A 19,878-nucleotide genomic window follows, 5' to 3' on the forward strand; every position below is an offset into this window, starting at 1 on the left:
CCGACTCACAAATTCTGGGTAATGTTCATGCACGTTGGCTGCCTGGTTGGGTTGTTTTCAAGAATTTCTTGCCCCATTGTAACCCAAATTCCTCCACACAACTTCGCTAAGTTGAACTCGGAAAGTCTGCAGCGTATACTTGAGGTATTTTTGCGGTGACTAATGACATAACTGGCATCTAGAAGCTGTTTCTTCGCCAAACAACTATCGCAGGAAGTTGAGCTATCGCTTGCAACGCTTCCCTTGTCATAGTAATGGCGGACGTGTCGGACGAAAGTTATGCCGCTGAAACACACAGGTCTAAATACAAAAAGGATAGAACTGATCGACGAGAACGAAGGGGTAATCGTTATGGTGATGTCATAGATGGAAGTATATCTCCTTCGAAGGAAAACAAGAGTCCAGGTTTAGAAGACAACGGGGTTGCCAATGACCTTGCTAATAGTAGTGCCGATCGAGATACGGGGAGACGAGATAGGGAGAGACGAGAAAGGCGGAAACCCAGAGATGAAGAAGCTAATGTCAGTGTGAACGACGAGGCGTCTGTTGAAGGTGCAACAGCAGCCAGTGACGAAACAACACCGAAGAAGAGCCTCAAAAAAGACAGAAAGAGCGAAAGTGCAGGGCATAAGAGACAAGCCAAGAGACATTTGAGGGAAAAAAGAAGGTCAACCGGAGTTGTTATGATGCCTGGTGGAGCCGATGCAGATGTAAGTATCAAGCGAGTTTCACGTTTCTTTCACTCTTGATACATATTTCAGGCTTTTAAAGTCCAAAAGAATACTTAAATCGAACTGTCGGGGCTGTTTATCGAGTAGTTCTCGTGGTGTGGGGTTTTGGCGTCGCGAACAATAAACCTTAGAGCTAGGTGTTCATTTATTTCGAATTTTGCTGGCTTCCTTTCACAGTTATATTTCTTCTGTCGATGGTAAAATCATGTACGATAAGAAGCGCTTTAGTCTGTCTGGATATCCGAAGTTCGTCATGATGATAAAAGCGTAAAAATCTCTCGTACTTTGGAGTTCATGGCTACTGCAAATTGGCATTCTTGTACTACGAATGTGATAAAAAATGTATAATTGTATTTGCGATTCGCCATCGGCAAATCTAAACAATAAATTAAAATCAATCCAGCTCTAGTGCTTTTTCAAGAAAAGTGGAAATTAATAAGCGCAAGGCAATATAACAGATGTTTACGCAAATTTCGCCTTCATTTCGTTTATTACCATCGTGACAGAGAAGAACTCTAGTGATAAAGTTTTACACAGGGTGCATCGATGGACGTTTGTAAACAGTATTTTTTGGGAACTGTAGACTTGAAGCTAATTTCGTAATTTTTCCTTGTCATTTCAGTCAAGGTAGAGCCTTTTAAAAAATTTCAAGCTTTAAGTATGACAAGTTAATCTTCCAATGCGAAAGCGTAGTTGAATGTTGTAAATGATATTACTTAATTTTAGCGAACGGATCTCTATGTGTTTTGCATAAGAAATGCCACTTACATCAGGCTTTGATTAAAATGTAATTGCCATAAAAAAGTCAGTGATTATAACTGGACTTTAGTCGTTTCATAGCAATGATGAGTGTCTCATGGTGTCTCACCCTGTCTGAGCACGATTTTCGTTTGTGAACACATGTCGAATTTTAGTCTGTTTAATTCATGTACGTTTCCGAGAATAACGCGAACGTTTCATCACAATTATATTTTTTAATGTAGCCGATTACTATGGACAAATTATAGTATGTCAGAAACTTTGTCTCGCTTCCTCTCTCTTTATTTAACTCAATGAGATTAGTACATTGATCTTATAGATGTCCAGTTTCGATACAACTTACTAAGCGTTCAAATGTAATACTGTTTATGGACTTCCTTCGTATGTATTTCGTTGCGTCTCTAGCCAGGTAACTTGCTGTAGTCTGGATATATTTTATTTGCACTTTCAGAGCGAAGGCGACGATGATACGAAGCAAGTAAAAGCAAATACGCAACAGAACGAGCAGGCCAACGATGATGAAGCAATAGAGGTAAGCTTACGTGTATGTTCGTTTGTGCTGTTCGAACGTTGTGGCGAAAATCCGTTTGTGTTTTTATGCAGTGTTTCAGACATGGTGGCATATACTGTCATGTGTATCTTTGAGGTTTTCAAGTACTTGCCTTGTTTATACAGAAAAGTTGGTTAAAAAGCTAGGAATGTTACTTTAAATCCTCCTGTCAAATCTGTGTAAACTTCACGGGGATCAAATTTTGAAATGTCTTCAGTGAAATGCTTAGTATACCTAAATCTGGACATTTTAAAAGCCCTTGAAACTCTCTTTAAATGATAAGGCTGCTTTTCACAAGAGTTATTTAAGACAACAAAGGCTTGTTTTACAGTAATTTAAAATGTTCGCATTCGAGGATATTGGTTTAAATAAATTATTCGCAACCACTAACACAGAGCTCTTTGCTTGTAAAATGATTCTAATGGTTGATTACATAGTATGCAGAGGTTGAATTGCATCTGCTGGAAACTTGATAGCAACCAAGTGAGAGTGAAAGATAACAAGGTTATTTTGCTGTTGCTTTTGAGAATTTAAAGAGACAGTCAAAGTAAAATATCAAATATCTCTTACTAATGAGAGCTGTCAGTTGGTTCTTGGCCCTTAAGCATGAATGGTGAGGTTTTGGTGTTGTCTGTGTTACATATTCCTGACTTCAGTGGACTGTAGGCTTTCTTTGAGTTGAAGAAGTCTTTTTGTTTTTTAGCAGAAGTGAAATGGTAATCTAATGATTTTGTTCAGTGTTGATCATCCATTTTCTGTATTATGAAGTTTATCTGTTGTTCCTTTGATGTTGTTGAAAGAGTGGTAGTAGATTTGTGTGTATGCTTAAACATGTATGCAAAGCTGAACTGTTACTCGCTATGTTTGCTAACTTGTTATTACTGAAAGTGCTACTTTCTCTTGAAGATGTTTCTTGCTTACGCTAGTTTGCTTTGTGATAAATTTGGTCCATTTTCCTTGAACTGCAAATCTGTTATTTCAATCATCTTGTTGATTTCTTACCAACTCCAAAATTTTCAAAAACTTTACTCTTCTTTTCTCAGAGGAGATCTCCAAGGTAATTTATGTCCTTATTTGGAAAACTGTAACAATAATCATATGATTATATGTGTAATATTTGTTCCAGTTTATGCAGTATCAGGGCAGTGGATGCATTGATTACATATTTTAGAAGCACTTCCATTCTTAGATAAAAAGATTACGTACACAGAATTATGTCTCATAGTATTTTGTCAAGAGAAATTCCATTATACTTGAGTGGGTGCATCAAAAGAAAGCATAAAATTAAAGTCAGTAATAGATTTAAGATTATTTAAGCAGATCAAGGTACTGCTAAAGGAGCTAAATGATATTAAGTCACAAAAATGAACATCTAAGACCAAAAACTAACAAAATAAAAGCTGCTAGACTGAATAAATGAAAAATCTTTGGGCTCTTTCTATTGTTCTGTTGTTATGTCATTAATTTTTCAAGCCATTAGATCATTCTTGTAAATGCAGTAGTTTTTATCTTTCCTTGGCATAAGACAGTTTGTTGTTATTTTTTTTCTCGCTAGAAAGGTACTTAAGTACCTACTCTTCTTGCCAGACTTTCAGCTTAAAATGGTTTTCTACCATCTAAATTTTTTATTAGTGTATTGCACAGAGAAAGGGAGGATTCAATCAGGCTGTGTTATTTATCATCCAATATTAGGCAGTTCCTTATAAATCATAGAAAAGGGAAGTTTTGCCTGTAGTAAAACAGTGGCTTTTACTTCTGTGCTATATTTAGAAAGCTAAGCAAAACAAATAAGAGTTTTTTGTAAAACAATATTGCAGAAGATTTTCAGTAGACAGGTCTGTTCTAACTTATGAATTAGGTGCAGTGCACAAGTGATATTTAAATCAGTTTGTTGAGGCACGCAGTTGTTCAGTTTGGTTGGTACATGTGATATATTGTGATGAGAGTTGTTGCATTGCTCAGTGATGGAATGCATTTCTTTACTTATTAAAAAATGTGTTGAATATCCATGTTGGTTTTCAGGAGTTCTGCTTTGGGTTACTGAACTCAGTTGAATGTAAAGTCTGGTTAGGTTTGAACAATATCCTAATAATTTAGCTTACCTGTAAATGTTGAATATATTGTATTATTCACCAAATTTACTAACAAGTCCTCTCTTTTCCCACTGTAGGATTCTCCCAAAAGTAAAGGGTAAGCTAAATTTTTTTACCGTTTTGCATCTCTCAAATTTGGCATCAGTTTTTTAAAATGGTGTGTATCTGAAGCTGGTCATTTTATTTTTAAAGGATTAGTGTATTTTAGCTTTCTGCTTTTGTAGATTCTAGTGCTATATTAAATACATATTTACATACAGTGTGAGGCATTTAATGGCACAATAATTACTGATGATTTGATAAGAATGCTGGGTGATGCTTCGGCAGAGTAGCAGAGACAGTCTAAGTCAACAGTATTTTTACTGTGCTTGGTATTGGATGACATGATTTGATTTGGGTTCCGTGTAGTTAACACCCCAAGTAAAATTAATAATTTAACCCAACTTCAGTGTTTAAAACTTTTTTTCATCAAATTACATTAATGGAAAAAAAATCATGTTTACTTACAAGGATAACAAATTATAACTAGAACTATTTCTTTTGTAGATCAAACAAAAGAATAGAGCAAAAAGTTGTAAGTATAAATTTATTCATGTCTGTGTGAAAGCTTAAAATTATAATCATGATTACAATTCTAAGTTGGCTATTGTGATGGTAGGATTTAGCACCCCTTACCCCTCCTGCAAATTTGTCTTCATTAGAAAGTGCCCCTATTCTGATGTAACAGGTAGTGAATTAGCCCCCTCAGTGGTCTTTGTATCATTCTCTCAACTATTATGTCTGCATGAGTGCACATTTCCTTTTAATTGATGATGCACCCATGTTAAACTTTTGCAACAATTCCTTGGCAGTTGTTCTCGTCAGGAAGGATAGACAGACAACAAGTCTGTTTCCCAGTCTTCATGATCCTATTTAAATAAACATCAAAACTTTTTTTTGCATATTTTGCTGTTTCTCAAAAAAGAAATAATCACCCTGTGTTGATTAAGTGGCCTGTTTCCTGCAAATGTTTAAACCTTTCAGCAAATGATTGTAGATATGTAAATGTGGTTGTACAGTGCTTATTAATCCTGATATTATTCAGGTTGCGTAATATTTGGTCAAATACCATCTTGTAAGTGATTCAGGAATTATTTTATTTGTAGCAAAAGGATAGTGAAACCATCCAAACGCAAAAACTGCTTGAAAAGATAGAGGATTATGAAAGTCAGTTAGAAGACTACAAATCTGAGCTTGATAAAGCAAACAAGGTGAGAAGTTCTTATGACATTACATTGTGAGAACCACAGTAGAAATGTAGAGGGGTTGCCTTTCATCTTACAAGCTTTATGGAAAACAGTGGGCAGTACATCTCTTTTCTTGCAGAAGTATGATTTTTGAAGAATTAACTTATGTTTGTCTCTTTGTTATGTAACTGTTCTGTTACGTTTTGAGGCAATTAAGAGGACATGTCTTGTAACAGGTGCAGTTATATGGTGCACTTAGCTTCTCTAGCAAGCAACTCTGTCTTTGGAATAAGCATACTTTGCTCTTCTGCCCACTGAACTAACAAGTCCCTATTGTACAAACAAGTTTGAAAAAACAGAAATGTGCAGCAAATCGATCTTGCTAACTTGACAAGAAAAGTTACTTACTCTAAGGCCAATATCTAGGTACTATATGCAGGAAATTTAAAATTGTTCTTCTTTCTATTTCATATCAGGAACTGGAAACACTACGGACAGAGAATGCTCGCTTGAAGGATGAAAACAGCTCTTTATTACGAGTTATAAGTCAAATATCAGCAATGAAACCAGTGAAGTAGGCTTCAAACTGCTGAAATCTTCATTTATTTGGCTGCAGTAGAATTATTTTTGTTAAACTGATTTTGTCAAATGGATGGCAGCCATTCCACATTAACACATTTTCCACATGGAGGAATGGAATTCTTCTTGGAGTAAAGCATAATGCCATTGTTGAATTGTCACTCTTGATGATTGCTTATCACAAAAGGATGCACAAGTTTGACTAAATGGATAATGTCATTCTTTGGTTTGTATAGCTTGAAAAGTTATAGGCTGTTTTTATGAAGTATTTAGCAAAAGTTAGTTTGGCTTGGAACTTTCCATTGTAGTGCAATGTTGAATAGAACAGGTAACAGGCTAAGGAAAGAGACTTGACATTTTTATGCTTTGTTGCTGAAAAGCTGTTCTTTTTTTGTAGATAGTAAGAATGTGCTTAGTATTGCAGTGGATATGCTTGGGAAAAAAATACCTTACCAAGATCAGGTGATCTTACTAAGTTTTTTGGGGCATTTTTGTCATACAGTAACATGCCTATGAGAGTATTGAATTTTTACTTGTTGTGTAAGGGGTTGTGTAGTAAGCCATACTCTCTTTTGAAATATAGTTATTATTTGTTTTCAAGTCTATCCACTGTGAATATTTCTGTCAAAGGTGATGTTTTAATGGAGTTTCAACAATTACACAAACAGAGAAAAAATTGAAATCCAGATCTCCTCAATCTTCAGGGCAACAAGTGCTAAACAAATTCTGGTGTTGTGTCACTGGTGTTTTCATGCAATTTTTATCTTACTTACAATTTTTACTCAAAGAGTGACTGCAAGCCAGCTTAGAATCTTGCAATTATGATGCATTGGTGTGTTACAGTGGTCATTCTATACTTCTTACAATCAACTATTTGATGGATAACGAGTTAACCACACTATTGGAGCTCCTAACAAGAGAGAAGGGTTTGAACGTTTGATGAAAAAAAAAAAACCCCACCCCCCCCCCCCCCAAAAAAAATGTCACTATGTGTAGAGCTGTCAATCCATAACAGATCTGTTATAGCATATGTACTTGTTACGTGTCAAGCGCAGTGGCTATCTTGGTAGTGTGGAGTACTTGTTATGTGACAGGAAGTTATTTGATTAGCTTTTTTTAATCAGAAGGAAACGGGATTTTGCAAACTTGATAAGGTAAATTAGTGAGCTTGTGATATCTAAAAGAAAAGTAACTCAAGTCGCTATCCAGGGAGAAAGTAAAGAAGGACAATTCTGTGAAAGTAGGATACATGTACCGTATCAAGAGGGTCATTCCTTTGAATGCTTCCTCATCTTTGAAGGATTTGATTTTAAACAACTTATTTCCTTTTCCAATTTGCAAAATTTCCTAAATGAGAGTTAAAACGGTCGGTGACCTTGTTCTGAATGAAGACGCTGTTTTTTCTGTTCAACAATTGACACCTAAAATAGTGTTATCGGTTGGTGTAAGTTTTTTTTTTAATTTGTGGAGGCAAATCTTTTTGTAGAAGCCATACTGATTGTGTACTCTTGTAAGACTGATAATTACTACTGTGATTGTTGTCAGCTTTTGAGACGTTCCTGACATTTCAACCTTAGAGAATGAGGCTCTGTGACCGTTTCAAGAGGGTCATTCCTCGAGCTCGATTCAAGAATATACGAAAGAAAATTTGAAAAAAAAAAAGCTCTTGAATAGTCGTGGCTAAAGGAAGTGCTGGCATTATTTTCTAAACAGTTTCTGTCAATATTACTTGTTGAAAAATATTCATAGCTATTTGCAAAGCGTATTTCGTGAAGGAGAAAGGTAGGTGGAGTCAATGGCACGCCTTCTTAACGGCTGCTTAGGATTTCTGGGGAGCATTTTGCTAATGGCTTCAGACAATTCATTGGTCGACTGGAAAGTCTAAATTATGAGGAATGTGTCGAAATCGTGTAAATTTTATGAGATTTTTTTTAACAATTTCTTTGAGAAGGTTTCTATCACAAGTTATCATGGTGTAGACCGTGCTTAACAGCCGGTGCAATTGTGTCTTACGGGAAACAGCGTTGTATGTTGAAATAGCGCATGCACGTAGAATAACAATGTTGCCTCACCCAGTGTTTTCTCTGGCCAGGTGTATTGTTTGGAACACTTTCCTAGTCAGTTTGCCTAAGTTACAGTCTGTTGGATCAAACACTTTAATGTGTTACTCTAATGTTATATTTTTGTATTATTTTAGTAAATATATTTTCAGTGATTAGTAAACAAAGAAACCAGACTCTGTGACTCGTTATTTCAGTATTAAGCGGTAAACTTGAGTTGTAAGGATGCGAAGGTGCATGCCATGAAAGTGTAGTGAAGCGGGGACCGGGGTGGTGGGGTGGATATGGAAGGGGTGAGGCATTGGGAAAATGGTTTGTTGATTACTCTTTGTTTTGTTTTGTTTTTTTTTTACGGTTGAACACTTCAGATTAAGGTCAGCGTAAGGACGGAAGAGAATATGCGTGTATTGGAAATTACTGAAGCATTCACTGCCGTTAAGTCAAAAGTCTGTCGAGGTGGCGGTGATCTTGTTGGTTTAAGGGAGATAATCTCGGCCATTTTTATTAATGCGCAATAAGTGATCTTTTACTAGTTAGAAGCTCGTCTACGGAGGGGAAAGGATCTTGTGTAGTTTTCATTTGGCGTTCAGAAGAAACTATGCCCACTATGTAGTACACATTCCAAGTAATTAGCGAATCTTTTAGCGTCATACGTGTAAAAATTGCAATTATTTTTCTATTAATATCATTGGCTTTTTATAGCCCGTTCGTTCATGGCAGATGTTAGTTATTTTAAGTTGTGCTTAATTGACTACAAAGAACTTTATTTGGAATTTATGAATACACGTAGTTCTGTCGCGTAGTATTCAAACTGTTCTAACCCAGAGCGCTGCACAAGAAGTGCACTCTTGCATCGCTCGGGATATCTGTATGTCATGAGATGATCATACGCCTACGGCTTTCAAAAGCCAGTTCTTACCATTTCCCTTTCCGCTATCAGTCGACCACATTTTTATTTTATCCTCCTAACATTTTTGATGTCGCATATGCATGCTGCGTATGAAATCAATAATAAGGGCGTAATACACCCCACTAAGGTCAGCGGGTTTGTTTTACAAGACAAATGGCTAGCTTCACGAAGCCTTTCTTATGATTTGTCAGGGATTTTTGGCAAAAGAGCTCTCAGAGCGTGAATTTAGGCCTTAATTGTGGTAAAGTGGGGTAATCAACGTTTGATAAGTGTTTTTGACCAGTAAATTTCGTTTCTTATAAAAGTGAATAGGGAAATAAAAACCTATCATCGCTGACTACCCTTCTGTATTGTACTTAGGGTTTTGCGTTTGGACAACAACACTGATTCAGAGAGAGTCCTATAGTCACTTTTCGGGTATTTTAATCTTGTAGGGAACTTATTTTTATCGCAGTCAAGAAGAAAGGCACGAGAAGACCTCATCAAACTGTTACTAGCCCAGCTTGATAACTCGTAGGAAAATTTAGGTCGTCGAAGATCAGTCTAGTCAACAGAACACTAATTTTAAAATTAAAGTGTGTCTGCTCGTCTTGGACTTCTCTTTTTCTCGTTTTTCCAGTTGAAAAGAGAATTTCCAAATTTCTGTTTCTTTTTCTCTATCTGTGGATTACTGTTTTTTCGCTTTTCCTTCTCCTGTCGCAAGTATTTCTTGTGAAGCGCCACCCTTCGGAAGACAACATTCAACGCCTCCTGAACATTATCGTAATTTTCTGCGGCGGAAACTTCGAAAAACATGCATCCGAGCTGTTCAGCAGCCGATTGGCCCTCCTTTGTGGTTACTGAAAAGCATAAACTAAGGATGAGCGGCTTGTCAATGTTTGGGTCAGTAGTATTTTGGAATGGTCTTTTTCAGGCATAAAGGGTCAGAATTTCAAAAATTTATTTCCGGATGTTCAGAAAACCCACCAAGGGTTAATGATCGATGGTTTCATTTTTTTTTGCAACCACGTTCCGTGGTGTATTCTGTATCATAATATTTATTGAATACCTTTGACATTTGTCTTCCGTTTCCTCTCTCAAGGTCATATCAAAATTATCGTGACTTTTAAAGTTTCACTGATCATCACGAAGTAGTTTGGGTCATGGTTGACGGATTTCAGTCTTTGAACCCGACGGGCTGTTTGTCTGAGGCGTTTTTTTTAATACATCTGCTTTCTTACCTTTTCTGAAATGCTCCAGATCTATCTTGTTTCCCACCAGAGCGACATGCAATTCATCTGTGCCTTTGCCGTCGTAGATTGCTTCAACCAGATGTATGGCATTATTAAAGCTGTTTTTGTCCGTGATGGAATACACCACGAGAAAAGCGTCGGCCCATTTGATGTCTTTATCAACTGGAGACGTATCGCTCTGGAAACAAGGGAACAAGATATCAGAGCAAGAAAAGAAAAAATTCCATAGAGGCCTATACAAGAATGAACCAAATGGACCACATCGTCTGAGGCTTTTGTTGACTGCTTCACCCCCTGGATAGGGTGCTCTCCCTCACAAGTAACTTCCACGTGCTTTGGAAACTCATCTGGTTCCATGGCACGTGAAAGTAAAACCCTGTTATTATAGAACCCCAATTTTTTAGCCACTTCTTATTCTAAAAATAGCTGTCTCTTCTATTTTGACCCAAATGTTCGTGCAGAATTGATCGCAGTTGATTGATTGCAGACGGAATTCACGCACAACTGTCGCATATATAAATTATCAACAGAACTTGGTATCATTTGAATTTGAAAAAGTTTGTCAGCAATTAAAGGATATTTGAATTGGTTAATACAAAACATACATGCGTTTGTCCTGAATCCACTCAAATTTTCACAGAGTTTGGGGTCTTCATATTGAATTAAGCCTACTTGTAGAAATAAGATTCAATTTCGTGAGTGGTTCTCAGTTTCCATTGAAGAAATACTTTTCTTGAAATTTTTGCAAGGAAAGTCGAGTTGAACGAAGCGGCTTGCAGAGACTGAATTTCAGAAATTTTTTTGCTCGTGTTTTCTACCTTTGCTCTTCCTCTTCTAAACGCAACATTGATATTAAGTGGATAATACGGTTTTTCAGAGCAACACGCTTTTCTGACCTTTATGTTAAAAATTGTAATAATCGTCTCGAGGTCAAGTAAAACAGTTTTGCTTTAGGGTATCTTTCTTTAGTAAGGTTAAATCAGTGGCTTCCCAGCACTTTTGTGGAATAAATGTCAAGTACAGTCAATGAATTTTTAACGTCATGCATGAAAATAAATCCTCCTTTCCTTTTTTTTTCTCAAACTTCTGAATTATAAAAACTACTGTTTGAAAATAAATTTCGGCTTGCAATAAGGAAGCATATTTTTGAGTCGATGTTATTTGAATCATTCCGGTTGCGAAAGTCTAAATGTGTGTCGAAAATCAAATTCGTGTCAATGATTATTCACTTTCTTACAAATTATTTGCATATCTCAAAACGCAAAATCGCCGCGGCTGACGTATTCTTAATTGTCATGTTTCGTTCTCGTGACTTCCGTTGGCAGAACATCTTCATCCTTTTACCGAGACCTCTCGTTAATTTTTTTTTTTTGACTTATGAGCTAAACGGACGCTTTTATGATTTCTATTAAGCAGAGAGCCATCTGAAAGCAATGTTCATATCCATATAAGGATAACAACACCTGCCACGTGTCTCGGGGAAGGCAATGATGTTTTTAAATGGATTTCTCGACTCAGCGTGATATTTATTTTTAAAAAAAATCGGATGCGCTTGTTGGCATTTGGATAACGGGAAAAATTCATCTCAGCGACGAAAGCGAAGATCGTCGAAGGACTCTACTGTATAATTTTTTTTTTTCTGAATTTCACGTGTTTCATTCAAATTGATTACCAGAATCGAAAGAGAGTGTTCCTCAGACAAAAAAACCATCAGACAAAGTAATGGATTTGAAAGAAACAGATAGATATCTCCGCCAGCCACGAATAAACTACGAAGAAAATCTTTACAAGCGAATGGATGATTTTCGTCGGCAGGAGATATTGTGCGATACAATTCTTCAAGTGGACGGGCAAGAATTTCCAGCCCACAAAAACGTCTTAGCGGCATGTAGCGAGTATTTCCTTGGTTTGTTTACATCCGACATGAAAGAAAAACATCAACTTGAAGTCAAACTCGAAGGATTTCGAGCCTTTGTGATGAATGATCTGCTCCATTACATATATACGGGAGAAGTTGAAATAACCGATGAGAATGTCAAAGAACTGGTTTTCGCTGCTGATTACCTGTTAATAACAAGCTTAAAGGATAAAGGGAGTGAGTACTTAGAAGGAATTTTAAATCCTTCAAATTGTCTGTCAATGAGAGCGTTTTCAGAGAAATTTGACTGTGAAGAACTCATGGACAAGTCTGAGAGCTTTATTCTTGAGAACTTCGTGGCGGTTTCGAAATCGGAGGAATTCCTGCATCTTTGCCTCTCTGAGATTGAGAAGCTTATCACTTTAGACGACGTTATTGTGGAGACGGAGGAACAGGTGTACGAAGCGGTCGTTTCGTGGGTCAAACATGACGTGAATAACAGGAGAGAGAATTTCCCGCGGTTACTCTCTCAGGTTCGCTTGGGTTGCATGTCAAAATATTACATAGCAGAATATGTTGAAAAGGAAGAACTGGTAACCAATAACCTTGAGTGCACCAAGCTTCTTTACGAAGCCATGAAGTCATATGCATTACATGGACCTCAGCGACAGCCAATCAGGGATATCTGCAAGACGCGGAAATGTTTGGATTCCAATGTAGATGCCATCATTACGATCTGGGGACCTGGAGACGAATTGCGTTCCTCAACTCAGTGTTACGTGCCTTCTGTCAATCAGTGGTACAATTTGGCGCCAATGTTAATCCCGCGCTTCAGTCACGGCGCTGTGGCATGCGAGGGGTTTATTTTCACAGTGGGAGGAGTCTCCCTGAATGGGCATCTGTCAAGCATGGAGAGATATGACTACAGGTAGGTTATTGTCAGGTATTAATCGTTATTTACCCACAGTGGGAGTGACGCAGTGGCCCGTTGTTTAACGGAAATGAATCCAGGAGGTCTGAATGTGAGCCATGGCCGGTTCAATCCGGTGCACTGTTTTAAAAACCCGAGAAGATGTCGGGGGGTGGGGGGCTGGGGTAAGTTTTAGTCACTTTGAGAAGCTAAGCTACTCGTTGTAAAGATAATTTTGATGCTTCTTTATATGTGATTTTCACAGAACTAACACATGGGCAGGAGTAGCACCGATGGCTAAGGAAATCTCTGCTCTTGGTGTGGCTGAACTAAATGGTTCTTTATACGCAGTAGGTGGCTGGCACAGAGGAAGACCGCTTAACACCGTTTTGAGGTAATCGAAAATGTTGTGTTTTGTAATCAGGATATTGATTATTGTTGGCCAGGTCATGTGTAAAGAATGTTGTGCTCCTATGAAAGACTGAGGTAAAAAGAGATCATTTCTTTTTTGAAGGTACTATCCGAACTCGAACATCTGGGAAGCGGTCGCCCCCATGACATCAAACAGAGGTGGTCCATGTGTAGTATCTGATAAATACCTTTACGCCATCGGTGGAAAAACAGAAAACGATAATGCCAATGACCCGTTCAAGTACCTGAGCACGGTTGAAAAATATGATCCCAGAACAAACACCTGGACCATGACCACACCCATGCAGGTCCGTAGAGCATACGCATGCGGAGTAGCTGTTGGCGGAAACCTTTACGTAGTAGGGGGAACCCAAGATGATTTGTACTCGTCGCACAGCTCTTGTGAGGCTTTTGACATAGAGAATAACACCTGGACATACATAGCTAATTTGTGCATATCAAGAGCGCTGGCAGGGATAGCTTTCGTAGGAAATCATATCTACGTTCTCGGAGGAAAGAAAAATTCCCGCGAAAGAACAGACAAAGTAGAATTTTACGATATCGATCTTGACGTGTGGAAGGTTGTAGGGTCGGTACCTAACTGTATGGGTGGGATACAGTGCTCAGCTGTTTCTCTTTCCACCCAATTTCTCAACTCTCTGACAAAGATTACTTAAAATTTTTTTTTTCCTTATCAGTACATGTAAGATTGACAGGCTTTCGTTTGAACGTCACAATGTCCCAATTCATCTCTAATTTTCGAACTTCTTTTTGAGATTAACCCTTTTCTATAGCTGCTGCACGAGTGATCCGTCAAACAATCACATGGCCCCCGCGGGAACAAAATTTCTATGTGCCTAATTAAACGCGCAGTGCATACGAAGGCCTGGGCATAACGTTGGATTCAATTTCTATGAGCTGTTGATTTTGAGGACTGAACGACTTAGCAGTTTGTACTTGTCGTCGTTTTGAACTTGGAGCCTTAGTCCTTCTCGTGAAAAATTCGAACATTTTGGCAAAAGTTTTTTCGAAACTTTAAAAACATAGCAGAATGATTTCCCTTTATGTATGGGCCTCAAATATAATTAGCACAGGATGATTGTAATTACCGTGATTAAAGAAGAAGTTAGATATCATTGTTAAGCTGAGAAATCTGTATATAAGAGCATATATGTACATAAGCATGGAGTGTGTCCAAACATCAAGTCACCGAGTAAAATTCGATAGTTGACTTTTTATGGCAAGGCATATAGTAAGATAAAAACGGATGAGATGTATGTAAAAAACGACAGAGGAACAACTATCTTTTAAAATATCTACAAAATAAATAGGGCGATGTGAACATTATCTAATAAAAAATGAATTAGATTCAGTCTTTTGTCGGAGGTAAGCCAAATCCAAACGTCACCTACGCTTAATTGATGTTTAGTAAACAAAAGAAGCTTTTAAAAAACTTGGCGAAGCCGTCAGATAGACCTTCAGAATACATTAATTCGTACCTTTTCAATGGTATCACGAAACTCAAATGTCAGAAATTCATCGTCCAGCTTGATTTTGTGACTGTAGGTTAATTCTGAAATCAAGAATTAGAGAACAAGAGTTTATCGTAGGTATTTGAAAAGAATGCGAACAATGATTAAAGGTTAAAATATTCAAAATATGAAATTATCATAACCTGACGTACAAAATCTGTTGATGTTTATCTAAGAATAACTTTATATGTTCATTGAACTGAGAGCTTGTGCTCATAATTTAGGGCTGAGGCTTAAGACAATTATTTATTTCAGTGTGAAAGAAGTTCTGCTTGGTTTTGATCAATTCCCACAGGCAGACGAATACAGGTAAGGGAGTAGTGGAGTCCAATGCTACATTGCCATAGAAACGTCTGTCTTGAAGCGGCTTTAAGTTCGAACTAAGATCTTATCATTGTGTGGTTTAATCCACTTTAGCAGAGCATTAAATGTTCATTACACAACTTAACACCAGGAAATGAGCAATTATTGAGATGAACATGTGGCATTGCTGATTGCTTAAAAACAAAATTACATTTCAGCAATGCGGGAAAGTTCAATTCATTGTTCGATTCTCTTTTTCGGTTTCCATTGCGCACCAAGGATTGTTCTAATCAGTGACCCTCAATAGAATATTAAAAGTTGCGTGTATTGTGTTGTTAAGTAAATACAGAGAGCCTGAATCACTTCACTAATTTCTCAACGGTTGAATGTTCACTGCTTGAATTCAAGCACGTGGCCGAATGACCCCGCAAGCTCCATCTCTGCGTCAGCTTGTAGCATGCTTCATTCCGTGAATTTTGGCCAAAATAGGCAAAGAATGGAGAGCATGAATCGAATGTACTAATGTGCGTGTTAGTTGTCTAGTAAATTAAGAAAGAGTAACCGACATGGTTCAGAGAACATAAACATTAACGCACAAGAGAGTCGGTGATTAACACAATGTTTAACGGTCGGTTGGCCAGGACTATGCGACCGAAACAATTTGTCGCTCCAATTAGTTTGGCTAAAAACTGTCTACTAACGGTTTTGGATGAGTCTTTTATATACCATGGGGAAGAATGATATGTGATGTCGGTCGAAAATGAACCCTCAGAGGCAGGAATACTAACCTATTTTAAGGGTTCAGTCGGTAAACGAGACATGATGTAGGTGTAGAGCACAGACGGAGGGACAAGTTAAGGAGTTTAAAAAGAAACTTTTTTCGAGGCGCTCAGACACATCGCGCTTCTTTTGATGCTAAGTGTGGCCATAAAATTTGTAATTGAATTGGTTTGCGTGCGACGTTGTGGATAAAACAAATCATGGAGCTCAAGTTAGTTGATCACTTTAGGGGTGCATGCGTGGGTTGGGAGAAAAAATCTTGCTACCATTTCCAAACAGTTCAATTCAAACAATAACAGAAAATGTTCAGTTTTGGTGTCGCAGAGAAACAACGCATATTGATAAATTCTTATTACTAAATTCTCTACTTACGCATAAGTGACTGATATTCGCCAATAAATCTCTTCGTCAGAAAACGAACAGTTAAGGCTGGTGATAAAAATGATATAAAATGTTAAGACTATTATAACAGAAATCTTAAAGAAAATTAAAATTACAGCATCTCCCTTACCCATTTTGTCCAGGAAGAACTTCTTTTGCTTGAGAGTCATAAAAACCCAAAACCAAAATAATCACAATGTATCCAGGGGTTTCGGTTCGCCCCCACCTTAACAAGCCTGCCCCTGGCTTGCTTAGGGGCATTGTTTCCGTAAGGCAGAACGTGTTCCTTTTCTGACGAGTCGAACATATTAGAATCTTTTTTAAGACCGTCATTATTCCCCTCTTCTTATGAAGGAACACATTCTGCCGTAAGGAAACGAGTTGAAGAAAAAATGGGGACGGACTTGTCAAGGTTGATGACGCGAGCTTTTCGTAAAGGGGGCGAACGGGTATGGGGTGAACCTGCCAAGGGGCGAAACCTATTGAGCGTTATGAAGACCGTTCATAGCGTTCAATACGGCAAAACCATTGCTGGATTACTTTCAACACTCCATCATTTTCTAGTGCCCAGGTTGTTATCTAACACGCGTTGTTTGCTCATTTTTGTAAAACCTCGATCTCTACTTTCTAGTCGGCTCCAACTCATCACTCACTTAGCTAATATTCATTGTTGTGCATTGTTATTGTTCATTGTTGTTATTATTGCAAGGATTATATGATTTATCAATAACGCGTATTTGACGCTTGTTTTTGTTCTCTTTTACATTATTTCCCTAGAATCCATCGGCCTGATGAAAAGAGAAAAAAAACATGCACGAAGGTGTCAATTATCTCATTTGTTTTCAGGCGAACAACATATGGCAAACGTATCTATTTCCAGTGCGTGACACATTTTGTTTATTTTCTGGTCTGGAAACTAAAGTTGATTTCTTTCAGGTTCCGCTTTTCTGGCACGGAAACCACGTACCCTAAGAATGATTTGAGTCAGTACACGTAATAGAAAGTGTTACACGAACTTTGCACATGTCCTCAACTGGACAAGAAGAGGAGAAAGGAAGACGCACTACTTCGAAGTATAAAGAAAAGCTGAAGCAAACATTTGCAGTTGGAATGAGGAGCTGATGTCGCTAAGTGCTGAGAGGGGCTGGCTGGGTGGGTGGGTGGTAAAAAGAGAGAGGATTTAGGACATTTGTACAGTTTGGATATGCTCCCCCATGTATCTTTTCACGCTACTAGTACATTAATAAAGAAAGGTGGAAAATTCACGAATTGAAATGTAGAAAACGGCTCAGAACATTTGATAAATTACACTTGTTATTATTGCACAATTTATCAATTAAAACCTGCATTAGCTTCTTTTGTCTTCTGTTTAACGGACACCCTCTATTAAACGGACACTAGCCAGATTCCCGTGGTTTTCCGCCTAAATCAAGTTTCACTGTAGTACATTCCCCGATTGCAGCCCATTAAAAAAAAACATATGTAAATGAGATAATATTATAAAACCGGATAAAATTTGGTAATTGCATTTTGCTTCCGAAAAAAAGATCTATGATAACGAATCTCTCTATAGCGAATCACTTTCAACAAAGAACGGTGTAACGTCTAATAAATGGATGAATTTGTTCACGACAATATTATCACGTTTCGTCGGTCAACATGATTGGGATGGGGTAGTGGGGTGGGGGGATGTTTGGGGGTCCTCTGACAGGAAACATCAAAAAAGCAGAATTATTATTAGAAGAACACTTGATCACTGGCAGAACAGCTATGAAATGTGTGTCATCAGCAATAACCAGGGCACAGGGTTTAAAATTATTCGCAAAATGTACGTCTGATTGATTTCTAGCACATGACCATCGGCAAACTGAATTCAATAAGTTTCTATCATGTTATTGTCCTAAGGTTATAAACACAAACAGATAAAATCAATACAAACTCGTTAACCGTTTCGTGACTGTTTTGTTAATGAATACTTTCAACAAAGAGTCCTAGAGTACTGTTTTGAGTGGTCATCTTTTAGATAGCAAGTGATTCTATATATGGATAAAAGAAACATATCTTCCTTTTTTTCCTTATTCTGCATAAATACCACATTTTTTTTTTGTCCACGTTGATTTAATTTGCGCTTGATAATGGATCACTTTCAAATGCCGCTTAGAGAAAGATATTGAGTGTGAATTGGCTTTAAACGCTATCTGCAAACTTTTTCGGAAAATAAAAAGTCATATAGCTAAAATCTGCACAGTGCAGCTACAGAACTTTTTTTTTCAGTTTGTTTTTGAAAAGTGAATGCACGTAACACAAGAAATTGACACGATTTAAATTTTGCTTGACCGACTTCTTTCCTTGCGGAGTGGTACGGTTGTGTTTAGTCGATTGCGGTTTGATCAATTAACATTGAAACCACTCGCTGCACTTTCGTGGGAAATGAATCTTTTATGTTCTCTAAAGCTCAGAACTGTCTAACATGAAACTCCAGATCGTTCAAACAACCCTGTATCGTTGCGTCTCTCTAACGGATTCAAAGATAATACGTTTCCCCTACCTGATTTGCCGACTCCTTTGCTTCCTAAAGTCAAGAATCTCGCCTCAGCGGGTATCAGGGAATTCATCTGTGATTCTCTTACATGTCCGCAAAGGATCTAAAAAGTTTCTTTCGATGCTTGTTTTGGTGAAAGGAATCTTTCACATTCCTCTCCAAGCTCACACTATGTTTCATGCCCGCCAGCAACACATTGAAAGCTTTTTTGACAAGCTTATTGTCAGAAATAATACATCTTTGTCAATACTGATACCTTTAGGGCCATTCTTGATGGCAGGGGGCCGATGAAAACGCGTTATTTTTTTCTTCTACTGACAGTTTCTAAGGGAAGTAAATTCCTCGTATAGCGTAATTTTTTGGCATAAAAAGTCAATATTCGTCAAGTCTCTGTGTTGAAAAAGTTACTTTTTATTTCACGCACCTGAATAATTCAGCATTTTCTTTAATAATAGCTTTTGGGTGTATTTAAATTTTTGGGCGATAACATCTTAATTGCTGATGATCACCGGTGATTGAATGGTATAAACATTACCAGAAACATAAAATATCACAAGCCGGTTACTGGTAAAATGAGCTACAAATGAAACCTCCCTTATGTTGATTCAGTAGATGTAATTAGCCATATGTTTTAAAAACGTTCTAACTACACAAGAAAATTACAAAACGTCGAATATTTTGTTAACAAGTTGTCTGTTGACTTTCGATTTCTTAAATAGGTTTCTATAAAGCATAATATTCCTTCTTTGCGTGGACCATATGGTCGAATCAAGAGAGAGCGTGAGAGGGTCGTGGTCTACTTTTTTTTCTGACTTTTTTTTTCTTGTATTTTAATTTTGTTCTTTGACGTTAATGTTAATGTACTGTTTTTATGGAGTCAAGTAAAAGAGTTTGCCTGCCCTTAGGCAAATAGTAACTATGACCGGCTTCACGAGCGGGTAAGACAGTGCGCAGCCTGTGATCTGATTGGCTATTCGAGGGCGAGACACGCCCTTCTCCATTCCCCGCGATTTCCCTCGTT

General features: G+C 37.7%; 3 protein-coding genes across 3 annotated transcripts; 2 read left to right on the forward strand and 1 right to left on the reverse strand.

Moving 5' to 3' along the window:
- On the forward strand, positions 1 to 6,906 carry LOC131788178 (PRKC apoptosis WT1 regulator protein). Its single transcript, XM_059105246.2, has 6 exons — positions 1 to 710; positions 1,942 to 2,022; positions 4,211 to 4,230; positions 4,680 to 4,707; positions 5,279 to 5,383; positions 5,836 to 6,906. The coding sequence occupies exons 1-6, from the start codon at positions 255 to 257 to the stop codon at positions 5,935 to 5,937; spliced, it is 792 nt and encodes a 263-aa protein (XP_058961229.2). The 5' UTR covers positions 1 to 254; the 3' UTR covers positions 5,938 to 6,906.
- A 2,408-nt stretch (positions 6,907 to 9,314) lies between these two features.
- Positions 9,315 to 19,016, reverse strand: LOC131788179 (ras-related and estrogen-regulated growth inhibitor). The gene is made up of 5 exons (XM_059105247.2): positions 18,864 to 19,016; positions 16,307 to 16,363; positions 14,819 to 14,892; positions 10,129 to 10,318; positions 9,315 to 9,747 (listed from the first exon to the last, which is right to left on the reverse strand). The coding sequence occupies exons 1-5, from the start codon at positions 18,928 to 18,930 to the stop codon at positions 9,479 to 9,481; spliced, it is 657 nt and encodes a 218-aa protein (XP_058961230.2). The 5' UTR covers positions 18,931 to 19,016; the 3' UTR covers positions 9,315 to 9,478.
- Positions 11,491 to 15,227, forward strand: LOC131788176 (kelch-like protein 12). Its single transcript, XM_059105245.2, has 3 exons — positions 11,491 to 12,926; positions 13,174 to 13,302; positions 13,423 to 15,227. Exons 1-3 carry the CDS (start codon positions 11,863 to 11,865, stop codon positions 13,994 to 13,996), a joined length of 1,767 nt encoding a protein of 588 aa, XP_058961228.1. The 5' UTR covers positions 11,491 to 11,862; the 3' UTR covers positions 13,997 to 15,227.
- Positions 19,017 to 19,878: the final 862 nt, after the last annotated feature.

Source organism: Pocillopora verrucosa, chromosome 1, assembly GCF_036669915.1.
Source record: "Pocillopora verrucosa isolate sample1 chromosome 1, ASM3666991v2, whole genome shotgun sequence".
NCBI lineage: Eukaryota > Metazoa > Cnidaria > Anthozoa > Scleractinia > Pocilloporidae > Pocillopora > Pocillopora verrucosa.